Source organism: Balaenoptera acutorostrata, chromosome 1 (genome assembly GCF_949987535.1).
Source record: "Balaenoptera acutorostrata chromosome 1, mBalAcu1.1, whole genome shotgun sequence".
In the NCBI taxonomy this organism is placed as follows: Eukaryota; Metazoa; Chordata; class Mammalia; order Artiodactyla; family Balaenopteridae; genus Balaenoptera; species Balaenoptera acutorostrata.
This window is the reverse complement of record NC_080064.1, coordinates 78899006-78917620: the sequence shown is the minus strand read 5'-3', so window position 1 is coordinate 78917620 and position 18615 is coordinate 78899006. Positions and strand designations below refer to the sequence as shown.

At 35.4% G+C, this 18615-nt stretch overlaps 1 protein-coding gene across 11 annotated transcripts in view; it reads left to right on the top strand.

Annotated features, from left to right (window-relative positions):
- KYAT3 (kynurenine aminotransferase 3) overlaps positions 1–18615 on the top strand; it is a 52845-nt gene that overhangs the window by 27552 nt on the left and 6678 nt on the right. For 10 of the 11 annotated variants that reach the window (XM_007176371.2, XM_007176372.2, XM_007176366.2 and 7 more), the window contains 8 exons: positions 207–293; positions 1074–1199; positions 1296–1416; positions 7294–7370; positions 8380–8469; positions 12474–12660; positions 17237–17313; positions 17733–17819. In XM_007176371.2, the coding sequence (XP_007176433.1) occupies positions 207–293; positions 1074–1199; positions 1296–1416; positions 7294–7370; positions 8380–8469; positions 12474–12660; positions 17237–17313; positions 17733–17819 (852 nt within the window). The remainder of the gene's footprint in view (positions 1–206; positions 294–1073; positions 1200–1295; positions 1417–7293; positions 7371–8379; positions 8470–12473; positions 12661–17236; positions 17314–17732; positions 17820–18615) is intronic. The other variant, XR_009005228.1, reaches the window with a different exon arrangement.

Sequence of the window (18615 nt, the reverse complement as noted above, 5' to 3'; positions counted from 1 at the left end):
GATCTCCCTAAGAGATCAAGGGCTCCAGTTAAGGATCCCGACAAGTTCATCCCCAAGGTCTTTTTCACTCAGATGTGTGAAGACATAGCCTGCTTTCTACACTACTGCATCTCAGCATGTAGTATAGTGCCTTGCACATAGTAGGTACACAATATTTGTTAAATGGATTAATGATTGATATGTTGTGTTATTTGGTTTTATTCCAGGTCATAGTGATAGTGCCTTTCTATGACTGCTATGAGCCCATGGTGAGAATGGCTGGAGCAATACCTATTTTTATTCCTCTGAGATCTGTAAGTTTGCCCCTATGATTCACATGTTTTAAGAAGTTTTGTGAATACCATTACTTTGTTGCCAATAAAGTTCCTAGTTTGATTACACTTTGGGATTTACTATATATCTCTACTATGACTGAAGGTAACAATTTTAAGGGGGGATCTTTTATTTATCTTGTGTTTGCACGTCTGTCTGTTGTATCAGCGTCTACATTGTATGTAATACTATTTTTTGTGGTTATGTGTCTCCCCTACTGACTGAGCACCACCAGGTCAGAAACCATTTCTGACTCACTTTTATAGCTCCGGTCCCCAGTGACTAACAGTGCAGGGTATATGCTGGGTGCTCAATAAATGCTTATTGAATTCTGAATGAAGTAATTTTTTTTAAATTCTGCTTTTATCTTTAGGAATACAGTATAGTACCATTGTCTTTTTAAAATTTTCATCAAAATAAGTGATACAAGGTGAATCACAGAATCTTCTATTAGCCTTATAGTACCAGATGTGTTAACCATAGTTACAGCTGGCTCCTTTGAAGGAATATAGGCACTTTCACAGCCGTTAATGTTGACAGAGTTCATGTTTCCAATGAACAGGTATGAGCATGGAACTCACATCCTGTTGGGCTCTTAAGGCAGAGTAAAGCTTAGTTCTATTTCTTTTCTATGTTTGTCATCTCTTCAGTTACCTTTGCCATGCCTTTCTCTACTTTTTTTTCCTTGTTAGGTTATTTATTTGTAGGACAGCAAACATGAATTAACTGAATTAAATCACATCTTCATTCTTCATGCTTAGAAACCTCTTGATGGGAAAAAATGGTCTAGTTCTGACTGGACATTAGATCCTCAAGAACTGGCAAGCAAATTTAATTCCAAAACTAAAGCTATAATACTAAATACTCCACATAACCCCCTTGGCAAGGTGAGTCTTTGATCTCTTTATACAGTCTTCTGGTCCATCATTTTCTCACATGTTGAATAATTGGCTCTGCTCCTTTGTTTCCTTTCATATGTGTAGGTGTATACCAAAGAGGAACTCCAAGTAATCGCTGACCTTTGCATCAAATATGACACACTCTGCATCAGTGATGAGGTTTATGAATGGCTTGTATATACTGGAAATAAGCATTTTAAAATAGGTACCAATTATTACATAGAGTCACAAATCTAAATGTGTTTGGGCATGTGTGGAACATCTGATTGGAAAGGATCCCAGAAGAGCTTTAAAGTAGTCTTTGTAATGGGTAAATGTCTGTGAGCGCTTAAAAATGGGCCTTGAATGAATGATGCTTGAGTGAATTTATGAGCAGATTGAAGGACAAGCAGTACAAACTTAGGAGACGAGATTTTGGATCACACTATAAAACTATGAAACCAGAGAAGTAGTACTTTTGCCTTTATTCTTAGCTTTCTTCAAGAATCCAGCTATTACTTGGCATATAAGACACAGGGAACTTAATTGTTCCTGAACTGGTCTGTCCCTGCTGAGCAGGTTGCCAAAATGCCAGGTCAACAGGAAAAAATTTTCATGACAGTAAGGTGTTGCTGCGTGGCCCTTGCCTGGGATTTCGCCATTACTACTGGGCCATCTCACAAAAGCCACAGTGTCTTCTGAGGTAATCCAAACTTATATCAACTGTAGGATTATAAACTGGGCTGCAACCTTTCGGTCTTTGCACTTGCCCTACCTATACCTGGAAACACTTTTCCCCAGATATCCAAACGGCTCAGTCTGTCACCTCCCTGAGGTCTTTATTCAGATGTCAAATTTGATGACCACAACGTTTAAGATAGATACACCTCTCCTTCCAGCATTTTCTTTGTCCTTTTTCTGTTCTGTTTTGTTTTTTCCTCTATAACAAATATCAAGATCTATATATTTTACTTCTAACCTGCAAGAAGGTAGGAATTTTTAAATGTTTTGGTCTCTTCTGACTCCCTAGTTCCCAGAAAGGGTCTTGTGCATGGTAGACAGTCAGAAAGTAATTGTTGAATAAAATGAATAGGAAGTATGAAAAGGGTGAGGGAAGGATAACTAAAATCACTGACAGGAACCAATAAATTTTAAAATTAGTGCACTTATATATAAATAGTTGTTGCACATATCGTAATTATCCGTGGCAAATTACAAATTGTTGTAGAGACACAGAGGAGAAAACAACTGCTTCAGGTGATCAACAAAGCAGTGGGCAAAAGACGGGACTTAGGCAGCGAAATAGAAAGAAAATTCCTATCAGATAAACTTTTATGTACTGAGGCAAGGAGGCATGAAAGATCAAGATATACTTAAGTGGTAGAAGTGTGTGTTGCAGTAACTGGCACAGATGAGAGTGGAAAACTAGGGTGATTCTGAAGGACTATATATATGAGGATAAAGAGTTTAAACTTCATTGAGGGGGTCAGTGGTTCTGAAACTTACTTTAGTGATTAGAGCATCTTAAAGTCATGATGTTCACATCATGAAATAGTGACAATACGTACTTATTTCATCATGAAACTAGAGGCAATTTTCTTAACAGAAATTCAGTAATTAGAACTCAGTGTAAAAACCACAAGTCTGTGTGTATTTACCTGTAACAAAGTGCTATTGAAATTAATACATCTGAGTTTTTCTGATTTTTGCCATTAATGTTCATTTTCTAATGCTCATTTGTTTCACTGTTGGTAGCATTCACTATCAGATAAGTGGTAGCACTTACCTTAAGTGCTTAAGAAAATTTTGTGGAAAACTTAAAATTAATTTTTTTAAGTTCTATTTAAAAACTCAATAATTAATTTGATCATCAGGGTACCAGTGGGCATACTTTGAGAACTACTGCAACAGGTAGTGACGAGGCAGGGTAATTAGTTCCATATTGGATTTGTTTTATAAAGGTAAGAACCAGCTACAGGTGAGGATCTTAAGTCAGATGCCCTGGCAGTGGAGATGATACATGAGGACTACTTAGAAGTAGAAACTGTAGGGCACAGAATATAGCATTTGAAGGTGGGAAAGCAAGCAAGTGTGATTCTGAGATCTCTAGCCTGGACCACTAGGTAGTGATGAGGCCCTCACCCAGGGACGGAGATGTGGGAGGAGGAACAGATCTGTGGGGAAGAGCTGAGCAAAGGAAATTCCTGCTTCTCATGCTCTAGTCTTGCTAAGTTTCAGTGTCTTTGAGACATAGAGGAGGAGATGTCTAGAAACAAGTAGAATTATAGGCCTGATCGTCAGGATCAAATTGTGAAGGGATTTATTTTTAGCAGTCATCAAAATTTTGTTGATAGTGGAACCCATAGAAGAGAATGAATCTTCTAAGGAAAAATGTATAAACAGAGAAGAGGGTCAGAGATTTACAAGGTATTGTGCCTTAGCACAGCAGACTTTTGTTATTTGTCAAAATTGCATTACGGTTCACCTTCTCACATCTTGTTGATGATCTCTGTCTCAGGTCACTAACTTCTCCCCAGTTGAAAATCAGACCAACATGGACAATTAAGTGTTTTGGTAATTTTTTTAGATTAAGCAGAGAGAGGAAGAGGTATCTATCTAATGAATAAATATAATTTTATACTTAACATTTTACATGTTTTACAAATGTTCATGCCTATGCAATGACTCAAAGCTTTAAAAAATTTAGTTAACTCAGTTTAGCAGTATTCTTTCCAAAATATTACTTTAAATGATCTTGAAATTTATTGTTTAAACCTTATATTATAAGCCCTTCATGGTAAAAGTGTAAATGATGATGTTATTTCCTAAAGATATCATATATTTTTAACTCAGATTTTTTAGTTGTTTTAACAACTCATAAAAGTAAAACAAGAAAAAAATGAATTCACTATTTCATTATTTAGAGAGTGCAAATGTGTGAAAACTTATTCTATTAAATACAGTGGCCTTTGTTACATGAAAGATGCTAAATGGCTCTTCCATCAATTTACAGAGTGCAATAGTAGCTCTTTAATATAATACAGTAAGGCTTGCTGGCCATACATCATGAAATTAGCATCATCTTCATGTTGTCACAGAGGCAGTTTTTCCTGGTGTAGTTTTCACTCTTCATCATGTCTCTCATTTTATCTGACTTCTAATGAAGCCTAAGTCACCTGTGAATAACTGTTATAGCTGCTGTGGCTGATTTAAGGATCATGGGTCATAAATGAGAAGTACAAAGACCAGCTGCCTTTCAGGTATAACTGCAAGCTAAACTTACCAATACTGGAACTGGATATGTTTTTTTAAAATCATCAGACCTGCAAAGATTTTTTTATTTCTTTAGGTTACTGTATTCACATGCAGTGCTGTGGTCATCTGCTCTGCCTATCTGTTTACATTAACTTCTGTAGCTCCCCAAATCTCTGAGATGGAGAGAACATGGACCTTCAGATGTTTTAAATTACTTAGGGCCCTTTTTATTGAAGTAGTAGAACTTGTTCTTACTGAATCAGATTCTTGACTCAAATGATTTCTCCAGGTTTCAGTAAAATGACATTACAGTCAACAAATGAAACCTCTCTTCTGGAAGAGATTATACTAATACACTGATATTTATGTACTAATCCATTGATATTTGGAAAATTAGTATAAAATTCCTTGTAAATTATTTAGCTGATCAGCTGACTCCTTGAAAAAAAGACATCCACTTTTATATGGCCAAAATAGCCATCAAGAAATTACTTAGCTCTCCTTTTAAATTTATGCTATAGTTAGATTTGATATTTTGTGAATGAAACCTACATTTGATGTGTGCATAGTTTTTATTTCCTTCATGTATAACTTATTTTTAAAACATATTAGTATTATATTAGTTTGGGTAATTTTTATTTTCAAAGAATTTATTTCTAAATATTGTTTTTACTAATAGGCCTTCCTGATTTTGGATATATATTATTACTTTAAAGGAAGTGATAATCTGCATTATACATAGTTTGGATTTTTCTGTGATCAAATAGGAAAGTGGGACATCTGTCGTGTCCTTTGGAATATTTTAGAAGACTAGAAATGTCTCAAAACTTGAAAGGATATGGTTATTTACATCAAATGTTAGAATATTCCTTCTTCAAATGGACCCTCTAAATATTTTCTTCATTTATCTTGTTGGGTTTTCTTATACTTCACAGAGAATACAGTGGTAACTTTTCTGATTTATTTGGTTTTCCTGCCTTTACAGATGTTGACAGGTATTTCATGATAGGCTAAAATTGAATATGCATCCATTTTGGAACTTTCTTTAGCTATCTTACATTTTAGTAGGCACTTTACTTGCTTATGAGAAGATTACTTCAAGAAGACAGTAACTTAGCCCCGCAGAAATGGGTATTTATTTTCCCTCTGTGCATACCAACACTCTTAGAACAATATAAGAGCATCTATTGTACCTCTAAAAAAACAGGTGAAAAACTTGTGGAATTGCACGTGAAGAATTTCACAACTAAATTACTTGAGGAATCCAAAAAGCAGTTTTGTAGGTAGCAGTCTCAGAAGATTAACAGAGGAATAGTTTACCAGTGTCCAACAGAATTCACCAACTCTTGTATTTTATACCTCCATGACTTTGATACCTGCATCTCCTTTGCCCAAAACACCTTTTTTTCCCTTCTCTACCCAGTAAAGCCCTATGTGGTCATCCAAGTCTCACCCTCAAGCATTACTGACTGCAGAGAACTACCCCTAACACCGTCTCCTATCCTTGCAGAATATTCCATGCCTGTTGCTATTATAGCACTTATCACACTGTAATACAATTGTTCTTCTTGTCTCCTACACCCACTAAACATTAAGCTCCTTGAAGATAGGAACTGCATCTTTCTTGTCATTGTTTCCTCTAGACCTAGCTTAGTCCCTGGCACCTGATCATTGCTAATAAATGTTTGATGAGTGTATGAATAAGTGAATGAATGATTTTACTAAAGGTATCAATCAACTTGAAAATTTTTATATAGTCGTTTGCCATTTTCATGAAATCTGTATTCGTGAATTCATCTACTCACTAAAATACATTTGTAACCCCCAAATCACTAGAGTGCTTCATTCGCAGACGTGCATAGGGGTGAAAAATTTGAGTTGCCTGACATGCCTGTTTCCAGTTAAGTTCAACAAGGCAACACTCTGCCTTCTTATTACAGCTTGTTCTATAAGCAAGTGTTCTTTTCACAGTCATTTTGCTATTTTAAATGGCCCCCAAACATAGTGCTGAAGTGCTGTCTAATGCTGCTAAGAGCAGGAAAGCTGTGTTGTGCATTACAGAGAAAATACATGTGTTAGATAAGCTCCATTCAGGCAGACGTTCTAAAATTATTGGCCATGGGAATATTAGTGGTTGATACGTAATAGATATAGGGCTTCTTTTGGGGTGAAAAAAAAAAGTTCTAAAATTGATTGTAGTAATTGTTGCTCAACTTTGTGGATATGGTACACTTAAACGAGTGAACTATATGTCGTGGGATTTATATCTCAGTAAGTTATTTATAAAACACATAACACACACTCACGCACATGCATGCAGATTGTTGGCCCTTCCCCAGAATTTCTGAGGATCCAAGAATTTGCCTTTCTTACAAGTTCCCCAGTGATACTGCTATTGCTGTGTGGGGACCGTATTTTAAGAACCATTGCCCTAGGAATCCTGTAGAAATAGACTCAGAAAATGGGCAGAGTAGAGGTGAGCTAAACACTAGCCAGAACCACAAGCAAAACTGTGCCACAGAATGATTATGCTGGGCACGCAGCTACTACTAACACTGAGCACTGAGCGCTGTTGCTCCTGTGACCACAGCACTGAACCGGCCTGGAGTGCTGCCTGCTGGCCCCTCTGCCATTCCTGCCCTGGGAGATAATTTTGCCACTTAAATGTTTTCAAGCATGGTAACATTTTCAACTGTGTTTGGGTTAAAGTTAAATTATCTCTAAAAAACCTATTGAAATAACTATACTGACTATATTATAAGGCATTTATGTTTTTAGATTATACTGAGTGTAGACTGGTTATAAAGCAATTATCTAACCTTTTTTTTTTTTTCTTTTTTCTGTTCAGCCACTTTTCCAGGTATGTGGGAGAGAACAATAACAATAGGAAGTGCTGGAAAGACTTTCAGTGTAACTGGCTGGAAGGTAAGATGAAGAAGAATTTAACTGTTTGAAAACAGGCCTGTATTTTACTTCTTGTAGAATTTTTTGTGTTTTAAATGCATAGCTATTCAGTTTACACAGGGTTTTATACTTACTGATCTGCTTATTTACTCATTCAGTTTTCATATTGGCCTTTATCCTTTTTGAGACTTAATCGTTCCTTTAAAAGTAAGAAAAATTAGGTAATTTTTTAATTTTATAAGTAACCAACTAATGGTACTCTTTTCTTTGCAAAGAATGTTCAGATTATTGTATATTAATATTAAAGGAGAAAAAATAATAGCTAACGTTTTGGCACTTACTATGTGTCAGGTTCTAAGAGCTTTCCACATACTGATTCCTTTCATTCTCATAACCACATTGTGAGGTGGGTATAATTTATTATTCCTATTTACAGACAATAAAACTAAAGTACAGAGAAGCTAAGTAACTTGCCTAAGGTTACCTTGCTAATGAATTTGAATTCCAGCCAGGGCAGGAAGTCTAGGTTCAGAATCCACTCACTTAACCACTGCACTATGTAGTACAGTCACAACTGATCCAATTGAAACTTGGTTATCTTCCAACTTCACCTCTTCTAAACTTGGCTAAGAAGCAGAGAGTATCAAAAATGAGCGCTGGAGAACCAAATTATGGAAGACTCCCTTACGGCCCTCATTCAGAGTTACTTTTACCTATATTGAATTCAAACAAGCTTTTTACTGGTTATTAGACCTGCAGAATATCAGAAGTAGCAAATCAAAGAGGGGGGAAGATAATAATGATTGCAGGCACTGTTTACCTTCTGAAGGCAGAATTTAGTGACTCCAGTTGGAAACTATTCCACAAAAAGATCAGGATTGAAATGTTTCTAACTACTAAGACTACACTACTTTCATAGTGTGAGCATTTTAGAAATGCATATATTTAATAATTACATTAAGCTTAGCTACTCTATCAGATTTGGTACTTACAGTTAGATTCATTTTTTAAATCTACTTTTCTTTTCCAGCTTGGCTGGTCCATTGGTCCTAAACATTTGATAAAACATTTACAGACAGTTCAACAAAACACCGTTTATACTTGTGCGACTCCTTTACAGGTAGGCATTATAGTAATTTGGGGCTGATGCATGGTCTTTGGGTGGAGGTGTTATTTTTATGTTGTGTACTTGAATTGGCTTCGTTCCTCCCTTCATGTCCTTTTTGAGCAGGGCTTCTAGTATACTTTGGAAATTTAGGAGCAAACACAAACTCATTGCTATCAAGAATAGTTTTGTTTTTAATACATGAAGTTTTAACTTTAAACACTCATACATTGCTGGTGGGATTACAAAGTACTGCAAACTCTCTGGAGGACAGTGACAGCCCCAAGCAAAACTAGAGATATATGTGCTCTGTGAAGCAGCAATGTATCCTCTGGGAATTTACCTTATAGCCATTATCTGCACACTTAAGAAGCTCTATGTATATGACCATTCATTGTGGAAGATAGGGGATAGTCCATCTATAGACAATTGGTTAAATAAACTATGGTCTGTCTAAACGTTTAAATATTATATGACTGTATTAGTTTCTTATTTCTTGGTGCCAAATTACCACAAACTTAGCGGCTTAAAACAACACAAATTTTTTATCTTACAATTCTGGAGGTCAGAAGTCCAAAAGGATCTTACGGGGCTAAAAGCAAGGTGTTGGCCTTGCTGCGTTCCCTCTAGAGGCTCTAAGGGAGAATCTGCTCCTTGTGTTTTGCAGCTTCTTGGGGCTGCTCACATTCCTTGGCTTGTGGTTACATCACTGCAACCTCTGCCTCTGTCAATACATGTCCCCCTGTGACACTAACTCTCTTGCCACCTTCTTTCCCTTATAAGGATCCTTGTGATTACATTAGGCCCACAGATAATCCAAGATAACCTCTCCATCTCAAGATCTTAACTTAAATCACATTTGCAAAGTTAATTTTACCATGCAAGGTGAAATATTTACAGGTTCTGGATTTTAAGACATGGACATCTTTGGGGACCATTACTCTATCACCATGGCTGTTTAAAAGTGAAAAGAAAAGAAAGGAAAGGGAAAGAAAGAAAAAAAAAAGAATGAGGAAGCTCTATAATTACTGACATGGAAAGATTTCCAGGATATATTATAAAGTAAAAAAAGCAAGATAGAGAGCAGTATATATTTATGCTGTATTCTGTATAAGAAAGGGGGGAAACGATTTGCTTATATTTTCTTAAAGGATCTCTGGAATAATCCGTAAGAAACTAGTAAATGTGGCTATTTGTAGGGGTAAGGGGGGAATAGATGAAATTAGTAGATAGGGTCAGGGGTGGGTTGCAAGACTTTTTATATTTTCTATTTTTTTAATACCTGTAAAACAGGGATCTGTGTACTATTACTTTGTGAATAATCAGAACACTGAGAAAAAATTTATTTTTTTGGAAGGCAGTTAAAAGGCCAAAACAGTAAAATATGTTGGCTACAATAAATTTTTTTGCCTCCTGTCAAAAATACCTACTGAAGGAGAAAAAGAATCCTAATTTAAAATTCTTTTTCCAGTGACTCTCTAAAGTGATATGATGATAAAGGCTAGTTGGACATTAGTTTTATTATATTTTAAACTCATTTCATCCTCTCAAAATAGATCCATTCACCTATTCAGTAAATATTTACTGAGCATTGGAGATAGAGCAGTCAAAAATTCCTGCCCTTCTGGAGCTTACAGCCTTGTGGGGGAGTGCAGATCAAAAACAAGTAAATGTCCTAATAACATAATATGTCGGGTGTTGATAGAAGCAATGGAGAAAAATAAAATACAGATGAGGAAGAATATAAAGTGCTAATGGGGAAAATACACAATGTTAAAAGGAGTAGTCTTTGAAAGCCTCACTGAGAAGGTGGCATTTGAGCTGAGAACTGAAGGAGGTTAAGCAGTCACATGGTTAACTAGAGAAGAGCCTTCCAGACTGAGAAAACCAGTACAAGGCCCTAGGGCAGGCAGTTTCTACCAGTGAAAAGCACAAAGGCTGGGACGGGATGATCAAGGGAGCAGAATAGGAGGGAATAAATCAGAGAGGTAGCTGGGAGCCAGATAGAGTAGGGATATGTTTGTCACTGTAAAGCCTGGGTGAGATAGGAAGCCACTGGAGAGTTTTGAGCACAGGAGTGACATGATCTAACTTGTGTTATCAAAGGGACTCTAGCCGCTTTGTTGAGTTAGCAGAATATTGAAATGATCCAGGAGAGAGACAGCAATGGACTGAACCCATACGGAGATGGTAGGAGTGGTAGGTAGTGATTGGGTTCTGCATATATTTTGAAGGTAGAGCTGACAGTATTGGCCAGTGGATCACGTGTGGGGTGTGAGACAAAGAGAGGAGTCCAGTATAATTTTATGGTGAGGACAGGTATTTATGTCTCCTGGGCTTTGAATTTTCTAGGCAATATCTCTTACTATAGCGAATGATAAGTTACTGAGGAAAAGAAAGATTCATCTAAGAACCTAGAACATGTTTTTCTGAACTATCTTAGTCTCCATTTCAGCTAAGTGCCTGTTTCTTTCCCATGCCCTCAGACAACCATGTTTGGGAACTGGAACCATAGATTGCAATGGTGAACCACAGATTCTGAGGCTGAAGCAACTGATCCTTATTTATCCAAGATTTTTTCTTAGTTCTGGGGAGTTATTATTATTGCTGTTTTCCTGCTGAATGTTTTTGACATGCAGTCTTCTCTGTTATTTTACCCTTCTCCGTCTCAGTGTCTTCTCTTGCCATGCTATCTCTCTTGCTACCCTTCAACCACACCAGACTTCTCAGTTCTTCCAGCAGAACAAATTATATCCTGACCTTTTCATCTCTTTGTTTTCTTTCTCATTCCTCTCACATGTCCCTGCCAATACACACTAATTGGAATCTCCATAAAGGCAAGGACCATGTTTATCTTGTTTATCATTATATCCCCAGTATTTATCACAATGCCAGGTTTAACATAGGTACTCAATATATATTGACTGAGTGAATGAATTTATCCTTTAGTTCTTGCTGTCTCTTGGTTCTGATCAATTTCCTTAAAATTTGGCAATTTTGTTCTGCCCCTCTGTCTCTTAACTGTCCCGGGTTCTTGATTATTTGTTTGGATCTCCTTGTTGGCTCTGAGAACCGGTATTTCTAAGTTCAACTACCAAATTTCTGCCCTCCTGCTTGTACACATCCTTGTTTTCTGATTTGGACTGATTTGGACTTCTTTATCTGTTCTGATTTGGACTTGGACTTCTTTATCTGTTCCTGACCTGTTGCCTTCTAAGACACCTGCCTGATCTAAACAACACAGGCTTTTTTGTTTGGCCCTTTCTCTTCTGACTTTCCTGAAGAATGGTAGAGAAGTAACTCCACATACCCCCAGAAACTCATTTCTAACCCCTGTGGGACTTAGACCTCCTTCCTGGGATGTGAATGATTAGAGCAGGGATATGCACACTTATGAGGAATGACACAGTGGATCAGCTTTCATTTACGCTACCTCGTCCTGCAAGGTAATGGGAAAATGCTGGCTATTTCATCATTTCTCTGGTCATCTTTCAGACTTAGATCTAGCAAGTAACTCTAAAGCTAACCTCAATAGAAAACAACGATGTCTTTTCATTGCCAAGTAAGCCATCTTTATATACTACAGTCAGCCCTCCCTATCCATGGGTTCTATATCCATGGATTCAACCAAAGATTGTGGATCCACAGTTGGTTGAAATTCACAGATGCAGAACCCAAGGATACAGAGAGCTGAGAGTATTATGGATACTTGAGCATCCATGGATTTTGGTATCTGCAGGAATCCTGGAACAAATCCCCCGTGAATACCAAGGGACAACTGTACCTCTGTTTCAGTTTGGATATTCATGGTTCATTCTCAGCTCTTCACATTAGATTTAATCATTTCCATGTAACTGATTCCTCCATTAATCTGTAGAAATTCACATAGGTTCACAGGAATTCAACTGTAATTCCCTGAATGACTTTTTGCCAACAATCTTTATTTATTATACCAATAAACTCTGCAGTAAATAACATTACCATATTTCCTTTCCACATTTTTCAATCTTAATATACAGGAAGCTTTGGCCCAAGCTCTTTGGATTGACATCAAGCGCATGGATGACCCAGAATGCTACTTTAATTCTTTGCCAAAAGAGTTAGAAGTAAAAAGAAATCGGATGGTACATTTACTTGAAAGTGTTGGCCTAAAACCCATAGTTCCTGATGGGGGATACTTCATCATTGCTGATGTGTCTTTGCTAGGTTTGTAAAGGTTTTTATTATTTCAAACACACAGAAACTTAAGAGTGAAATTATATCAGAACTATGAAGAAAAGATTGGTGTCAAAGCCATATCAGCATTTCATTTATGGAAAAATGGATTTCCACAGTGTCAGTCATCTACAATCATCTTGGTGATTAGGTTCTTAACTTTAAATATGACTGTTGTTACATGGTTTGGAGTCATTTGTTCTAGATATTCTATTAAGCATAGAATTTGCTGTCATCTTGTTCTGGTATGTAATTTAAAACACAGGTACATGAAATAATATATGTTCCTTGTGTTCCTTTTAGTATAATTTTAGTTTCCTTTTTACTTAAAAAAATATGATTTCTAGAATATTGATGTTATTGAGGAATACTTGTCATTTTAGAGTATGCTGAAATGAAGTTACGAAGGAAAGTAATATTTATTGAAGGTCTACTGCATGCCAAGCACTTTCAGACACTCTTTCAAAAAAAAGCATTGTTTGCTCCATTTTTAAGGACATGAAGATTTAGAAAATATTAAATAACTTACCTGAAGCCACACAGCTAGATTCCAAATAGTTCTGTCTCCAAAAAGCAATGGCCTTTATATTACCTGAAGCTGTTATATGTAATTCTGACATGCCACACAAATCTAAAGTTAGAAGCATGATAATGTTTTATGTCTAACATCTTTCCTCCCAAAAACTGTAGTGTTAGTCATAGTAAATTTAAGAGCATAATTTATTTTGACAGAAATTATAGAAATTACAGCCATTCTGAACAGTTTTAAATGTTTTAAGGTTTTATTACAATGAAGTGATATGCCACCAAACTTGAAAAGTCTTTTAAATATACCAAATTTTATAAATTTTATAAAGCTAGAAACTTTCAATTTTATAACAAAACAGTGATTGTTATTTCCTCATTTGTCGTGAGAGACGCAGAGGCCATGGTGACCAGAGGTTCTTGTTCTGCTGTTGCTGGAGAGCTGTATTTGTCAGGCTCCCAAGCTCCATTCTTATATAAAACCCTTTATAATGTTCTATATTCTAAGATTTGGAAATCACCTTTCCTGTATTGGGCCTAAATGTGCAGCTCATTTCATGCAGTGATAAAAAGAAATAGCACAGTTTTCATCTGTTTAGGAGAAAATTATTTTATCTGCTTCCAACAAGAATTTGAGTTAATTCATATTTAAAGTCTTCTATGCAATAATATGTAAGTAGAAATATCCATATATCAATGTAACATGGAGTGGGGGAAGCAAATAGTTTAGTCACCTAGGTTCATATGGTAGTTGACCCTAGAATAATGCAGGGTTAGTGGTGCCAACTCTCTGTACAGTTGAAAATCCATGTATAACTTACAGTTGGCCCTCCATATCTGAGGTCCCTCTGTACATGCAGTCCCTCCTTATCCAAGGTTCTACATAAGTGGATTTAACCAACTCTGGATTGTATAGTACGATGATATTTACTATTGAAAAAAAAATCTGTGTATAAGTGGATTTATGCAGTTCAAACCTGTGTTGTTCAAGGGTCAGCTGTATTGTAATTAGCATTAACTTGAGTCCAAACTTCATGGCAGCAAAGGCAAATAGAAAAATGGAATTAGTTACATAATTCTTGGATAAAAGTAAACTTAACAGCTTTTTAGATAAGAATAAGTCTCTTCTAGAACCAGACTAAAAGGCACTTATCACATTTTAACATTAAACATCAAAAGGACAGTAATGCAACTTTTGCTTGCATTAAGCTCTTAAACAGTTTCTCATTCTATCTTCAGTTGATCCAGCCTGCATGTAATATTGGTTTAGGTCCTAGATCTTGAACTAGTGTGGTTGTAATAGGAGCAGAAAGGATTTGGGCTAGATAACCTTTAATGATGATGGGGAAAAAAGATGTGTGTTATTTATGGTCCTCCTTCACCTGTGTGAGAAAAATGTTAGTATCTATAAGACCCTTCTACATATGAAGATAAGTTCATTTTATTTTACTCCGTCTTCTCAGATTGATTTGAGTGTAGAAATTCTTCCATATACTAGAGATTGGTCCCACAATTTGCTAAAGACAGAAGCAAGAAACAACACTTTCACTTGATGGTAGCTTAAAAATAAAAATGAGCCATAAAATTCATGGACATAGTAATTCTCTTTAAAACTCATAGCAATGGCTAACTGGTTAATATTTTTTGAGCATTTATGATCTAGTAGGTATTATGCTAAGAGCTTTACAAATATCACAATTTTCACAAAAGACCTATGAGATTGGTGCTATTATATCCCCATTGATAGTTGAGAAAGATGAGATAGAAAATCAAGAAATTTACTGAAGTTAATCAACTGATAAGTAGCAGAGCTAGGCTCTGAATCCAGAGATGAATGTCCTAACCAGTGAACTTATCTTTTTTCTGCTATACTAAGCAACTTTCCTGACCAATGAGCGTCATCCTAGAACTAAAAAGGGAAACATTTGATTAGAAGACAAGATTACAAATAAGAAGATTATTACAGTTGTTCTAGTGAGATAAGGTCCAAAATTAGGGAGGAGATAGTAGGAATGCAACAACCAATTTTGATTCTCATAGGTTACTTAAATAAGCTAGTGCTATCATAATATGGTTCAAACTCCTACCTTCAATAAAGAAATATTTTGTTTAGTTTTTTTGAGAGTCTCTGACTCAAGCATTCAAAAGAAGTAGATTCCAACTTTCTCCTAACTATAAAGTCTTTAGAATTGTATTTATTCCCTTATTTTTCTTTGAGCACCATGGCAATAAATTTCTCTTTTCTAAGCGTTACAAGAATAAATGAGTAGTTGAGTGAAGTAAGTCAGACAGAGAAAGACAAATATATGATATCGCTCATGTGTGGAATCTAAAGAATGGTACAAATGAACTTATTTACAAACAGAAATAGAGTCACAGATGTAGAAAACAAACTTACGGTTACCAAGGGGGAAAGCAGGCGTGGAGGGGGCGGTTAAGTTGGAAGAATTGGGATTGACATATACACACTACTACTATATATAAAATAGGTAACTAATAAGGACCTGTTGTATAGCACAGGCAACTCTTCTCAATATTCTGTAATGACCTATATGGGAAAAGAACCTAAAAAAGAGTGGATATATGTATACATATAACTGATTCACTTTGCTATACAGCAGAAAGTAATACAACATTGTAAATCAACTATACCCCAATAAAAAATCTTTAAAAAAAAGAATAAATGAGTAGTATAGCCTGTGTCAATTACAGTTAGTCAGTACCCTCCTGTTCTTTCTTCTACTGCTGTAATCACTCCTTTCTCCAGGTTACCTTTGAGTATGCTACTATTGTGTACTTGTCACTTGGAGTTTTCACATAATTTACAGTTAGACTCTATTTTAAGTTGTCATTTTGTTAGAGCCAAATCTGAATTAAACACACATACATACATATGACTTGAAATAGTAATTTAACTTCTTCATTTGTAAAATGAGGATTGTTGCTTCTCTCAGAATTATAGGACAAATAAATGAGAGAATCATGTAACATGTTTAACAAATAGTAATAAATGGTAGAGTATTATTAGCATTATTATATGGAAATTTTACATTCTTAAAGCACAGGAGAAAATTGAAATACAATCATTAAGGAAAACCATATTAAGTCATTTAAAAAAAATACAGGTGAAACTTTCTTCAATGTCAAGGTTTTTACACTGTTAATTTGAAGGGACCCAGTAGTATTTAGTGAATAAAAGAAAAAAGGTAAAGGTAACTGCCTCAATTTATTTTGAGCAATAAATTGTAAAATTTCGTTGATTACAGTAACCATCAATATTTTTTGCTTTGGGGCATTCAAAAAGATCTTGAGTACAAGTCAATAAAATCGAAACAATATGAAATGTAGATTGCTGAATCTGAATGCCAGAGAAATACCTTGCCCAGACCTTAAAGCAAGATTGGAACAAGAGCTAAGTATAAGAATACATATTTGAAGTTTTTCACCAAATTAAAAAAAAAATTTTTTTTAAGCATAATGTTTGGAAGAGGAAACAATAAAGATATCTCTTGGGAGAACTACATAGACATTTTCCCTTCATAAATAATGAATAATATTAACTTATTCATTCTACAAATATGCTTTTCATTACTTATATACTAGACTCTGACCTAGGAGATGGGGATAGTGATAGATTGCAATACCCCTGTGGAGCTTACAATCTAATAATGAATTACCATTTGGAGACATAATTATTACAGATGAGTACTCTAAATTTAGGTGTTATTTCCTTAATAATGATCATAGAGGCTTATATTATTTTTAAACAGAAAGCAACACTCCTCTTTGTCCTTCCCCTTTCCTACTCTCTTCCAGTGCTAAAAGCTGTATACACAAGCATGATCAATCAGGTGTATATGTGAGTACTGCTTTAGAGTATCAGTGAAGCTTCTCTGTGAATTCCTTACTTCCCACCACACCATGCAGTATGAATCCAGCATGAGAACATTTTGAGAGAAAATTTTGAATCTTGATAGACAAATGAAACACACATTGCCTCAGATGTAATACATAGGCCATCCAATTTTTGTTGTTGTTTTAGATACAGACCTTTCTGATATGAAGAACAGCAACGAACCTTATGACTATAAATTTGTAAAATGGATGACTAAAAATAAGGTAATATTTATTGGCCTTTGTAATATTGTGCTGTATGTTATAATTTATGAAGGAAACCTGCTGACATGCTTTGAAAAATGTTAACTGTAGTTTTGTTACATGATATTCTACTCATAGCTATTTGGAAGATTTTATTTTATTTTATTTTATTTTATTTTTGGCTGCGCTGTATGGCTTACGGGATCTTAGTTCCCTAACTAGGGATTGAACCTGGGCTCTCGGCAGTGAAAGTGTGGAGTCCTAACCACTGGACCACTAGGGAATTCCCTGGAGGATTTTTAAAACATTTTTCTTTTGGAAATTATTGTGAATATTTAGAAGTATCTATTTGTTTTTAATGTTTATGCTCCAAAAATTGATATTTAAAGTGTAAGTAGTTTTCCTGTTTTTCCTATTTTATATTCCTATTTGTTTTTCAGAAATTGTCAGCCATCCCAGTTTCAGCATTCTGTAATGCAGAGACCAAATTACAGTTTGAGAAATTTGTGCGATTTTGCTTCATTAAAGTAAGTTCCCTGTTCTACTCAAAAACACATTTATAATGTCCTTCCTTCTGATTTATAAAACACCATTTTTTTCTGTTGCTAGACATGATGTGCTCATATGCAGTTTTTAATTTTTGGCTTGCTGCCATAAAATTAACTACCAGAACAAAACTCAGCACTTTTTGAAGTTGAGCTTACTGGATTACAATGTAATCAGACTCCTTACCTGTAACATTACAATGTCCAGCATGCAACCAAACATTAATACACATGTGAAGACACAAGAAAATGTGACCCTTAATGAAAAAACATGTGACTTCTATGCAGTCAATAGAAATAGATCTTAAGGTGACCCAGATGTAGGAATTAGCAGACAAGGACTTTAAAGCAGATATTATAAATGTGTTCAAGAAATTAAAGGAAAATATGGTCATAATGAGTGACTAGATTAATTTTAAATTCTTAAAAAAGAACCAAATGGAACTTTAAGAATTTTAAAAAGTAATATCTGATACGAAAAATATATGGGGCTTAACACAGAGGATTGAGGTTATAAAAAAAAAAATGGGTCCACCTGAATACAGATCCACAGAAATCATCCAATCTGAAAAAAGAGGGAAAAATTATTTTTGAAAAATAAGCAGAGTCTCAGATCTATGAGTCAGTGTCAAGTAATAATATACATGTAACTGGAGTATCAAAAAAAAAGAGAGAGAGAGAATGTGGCAAAAAAAATATTTTAAGAAATAATGGCCAAAATTTCTCCATATTTGGTGAAAAGCCACTTAGAGATCTAAAAATTCAGTGAACCACACAG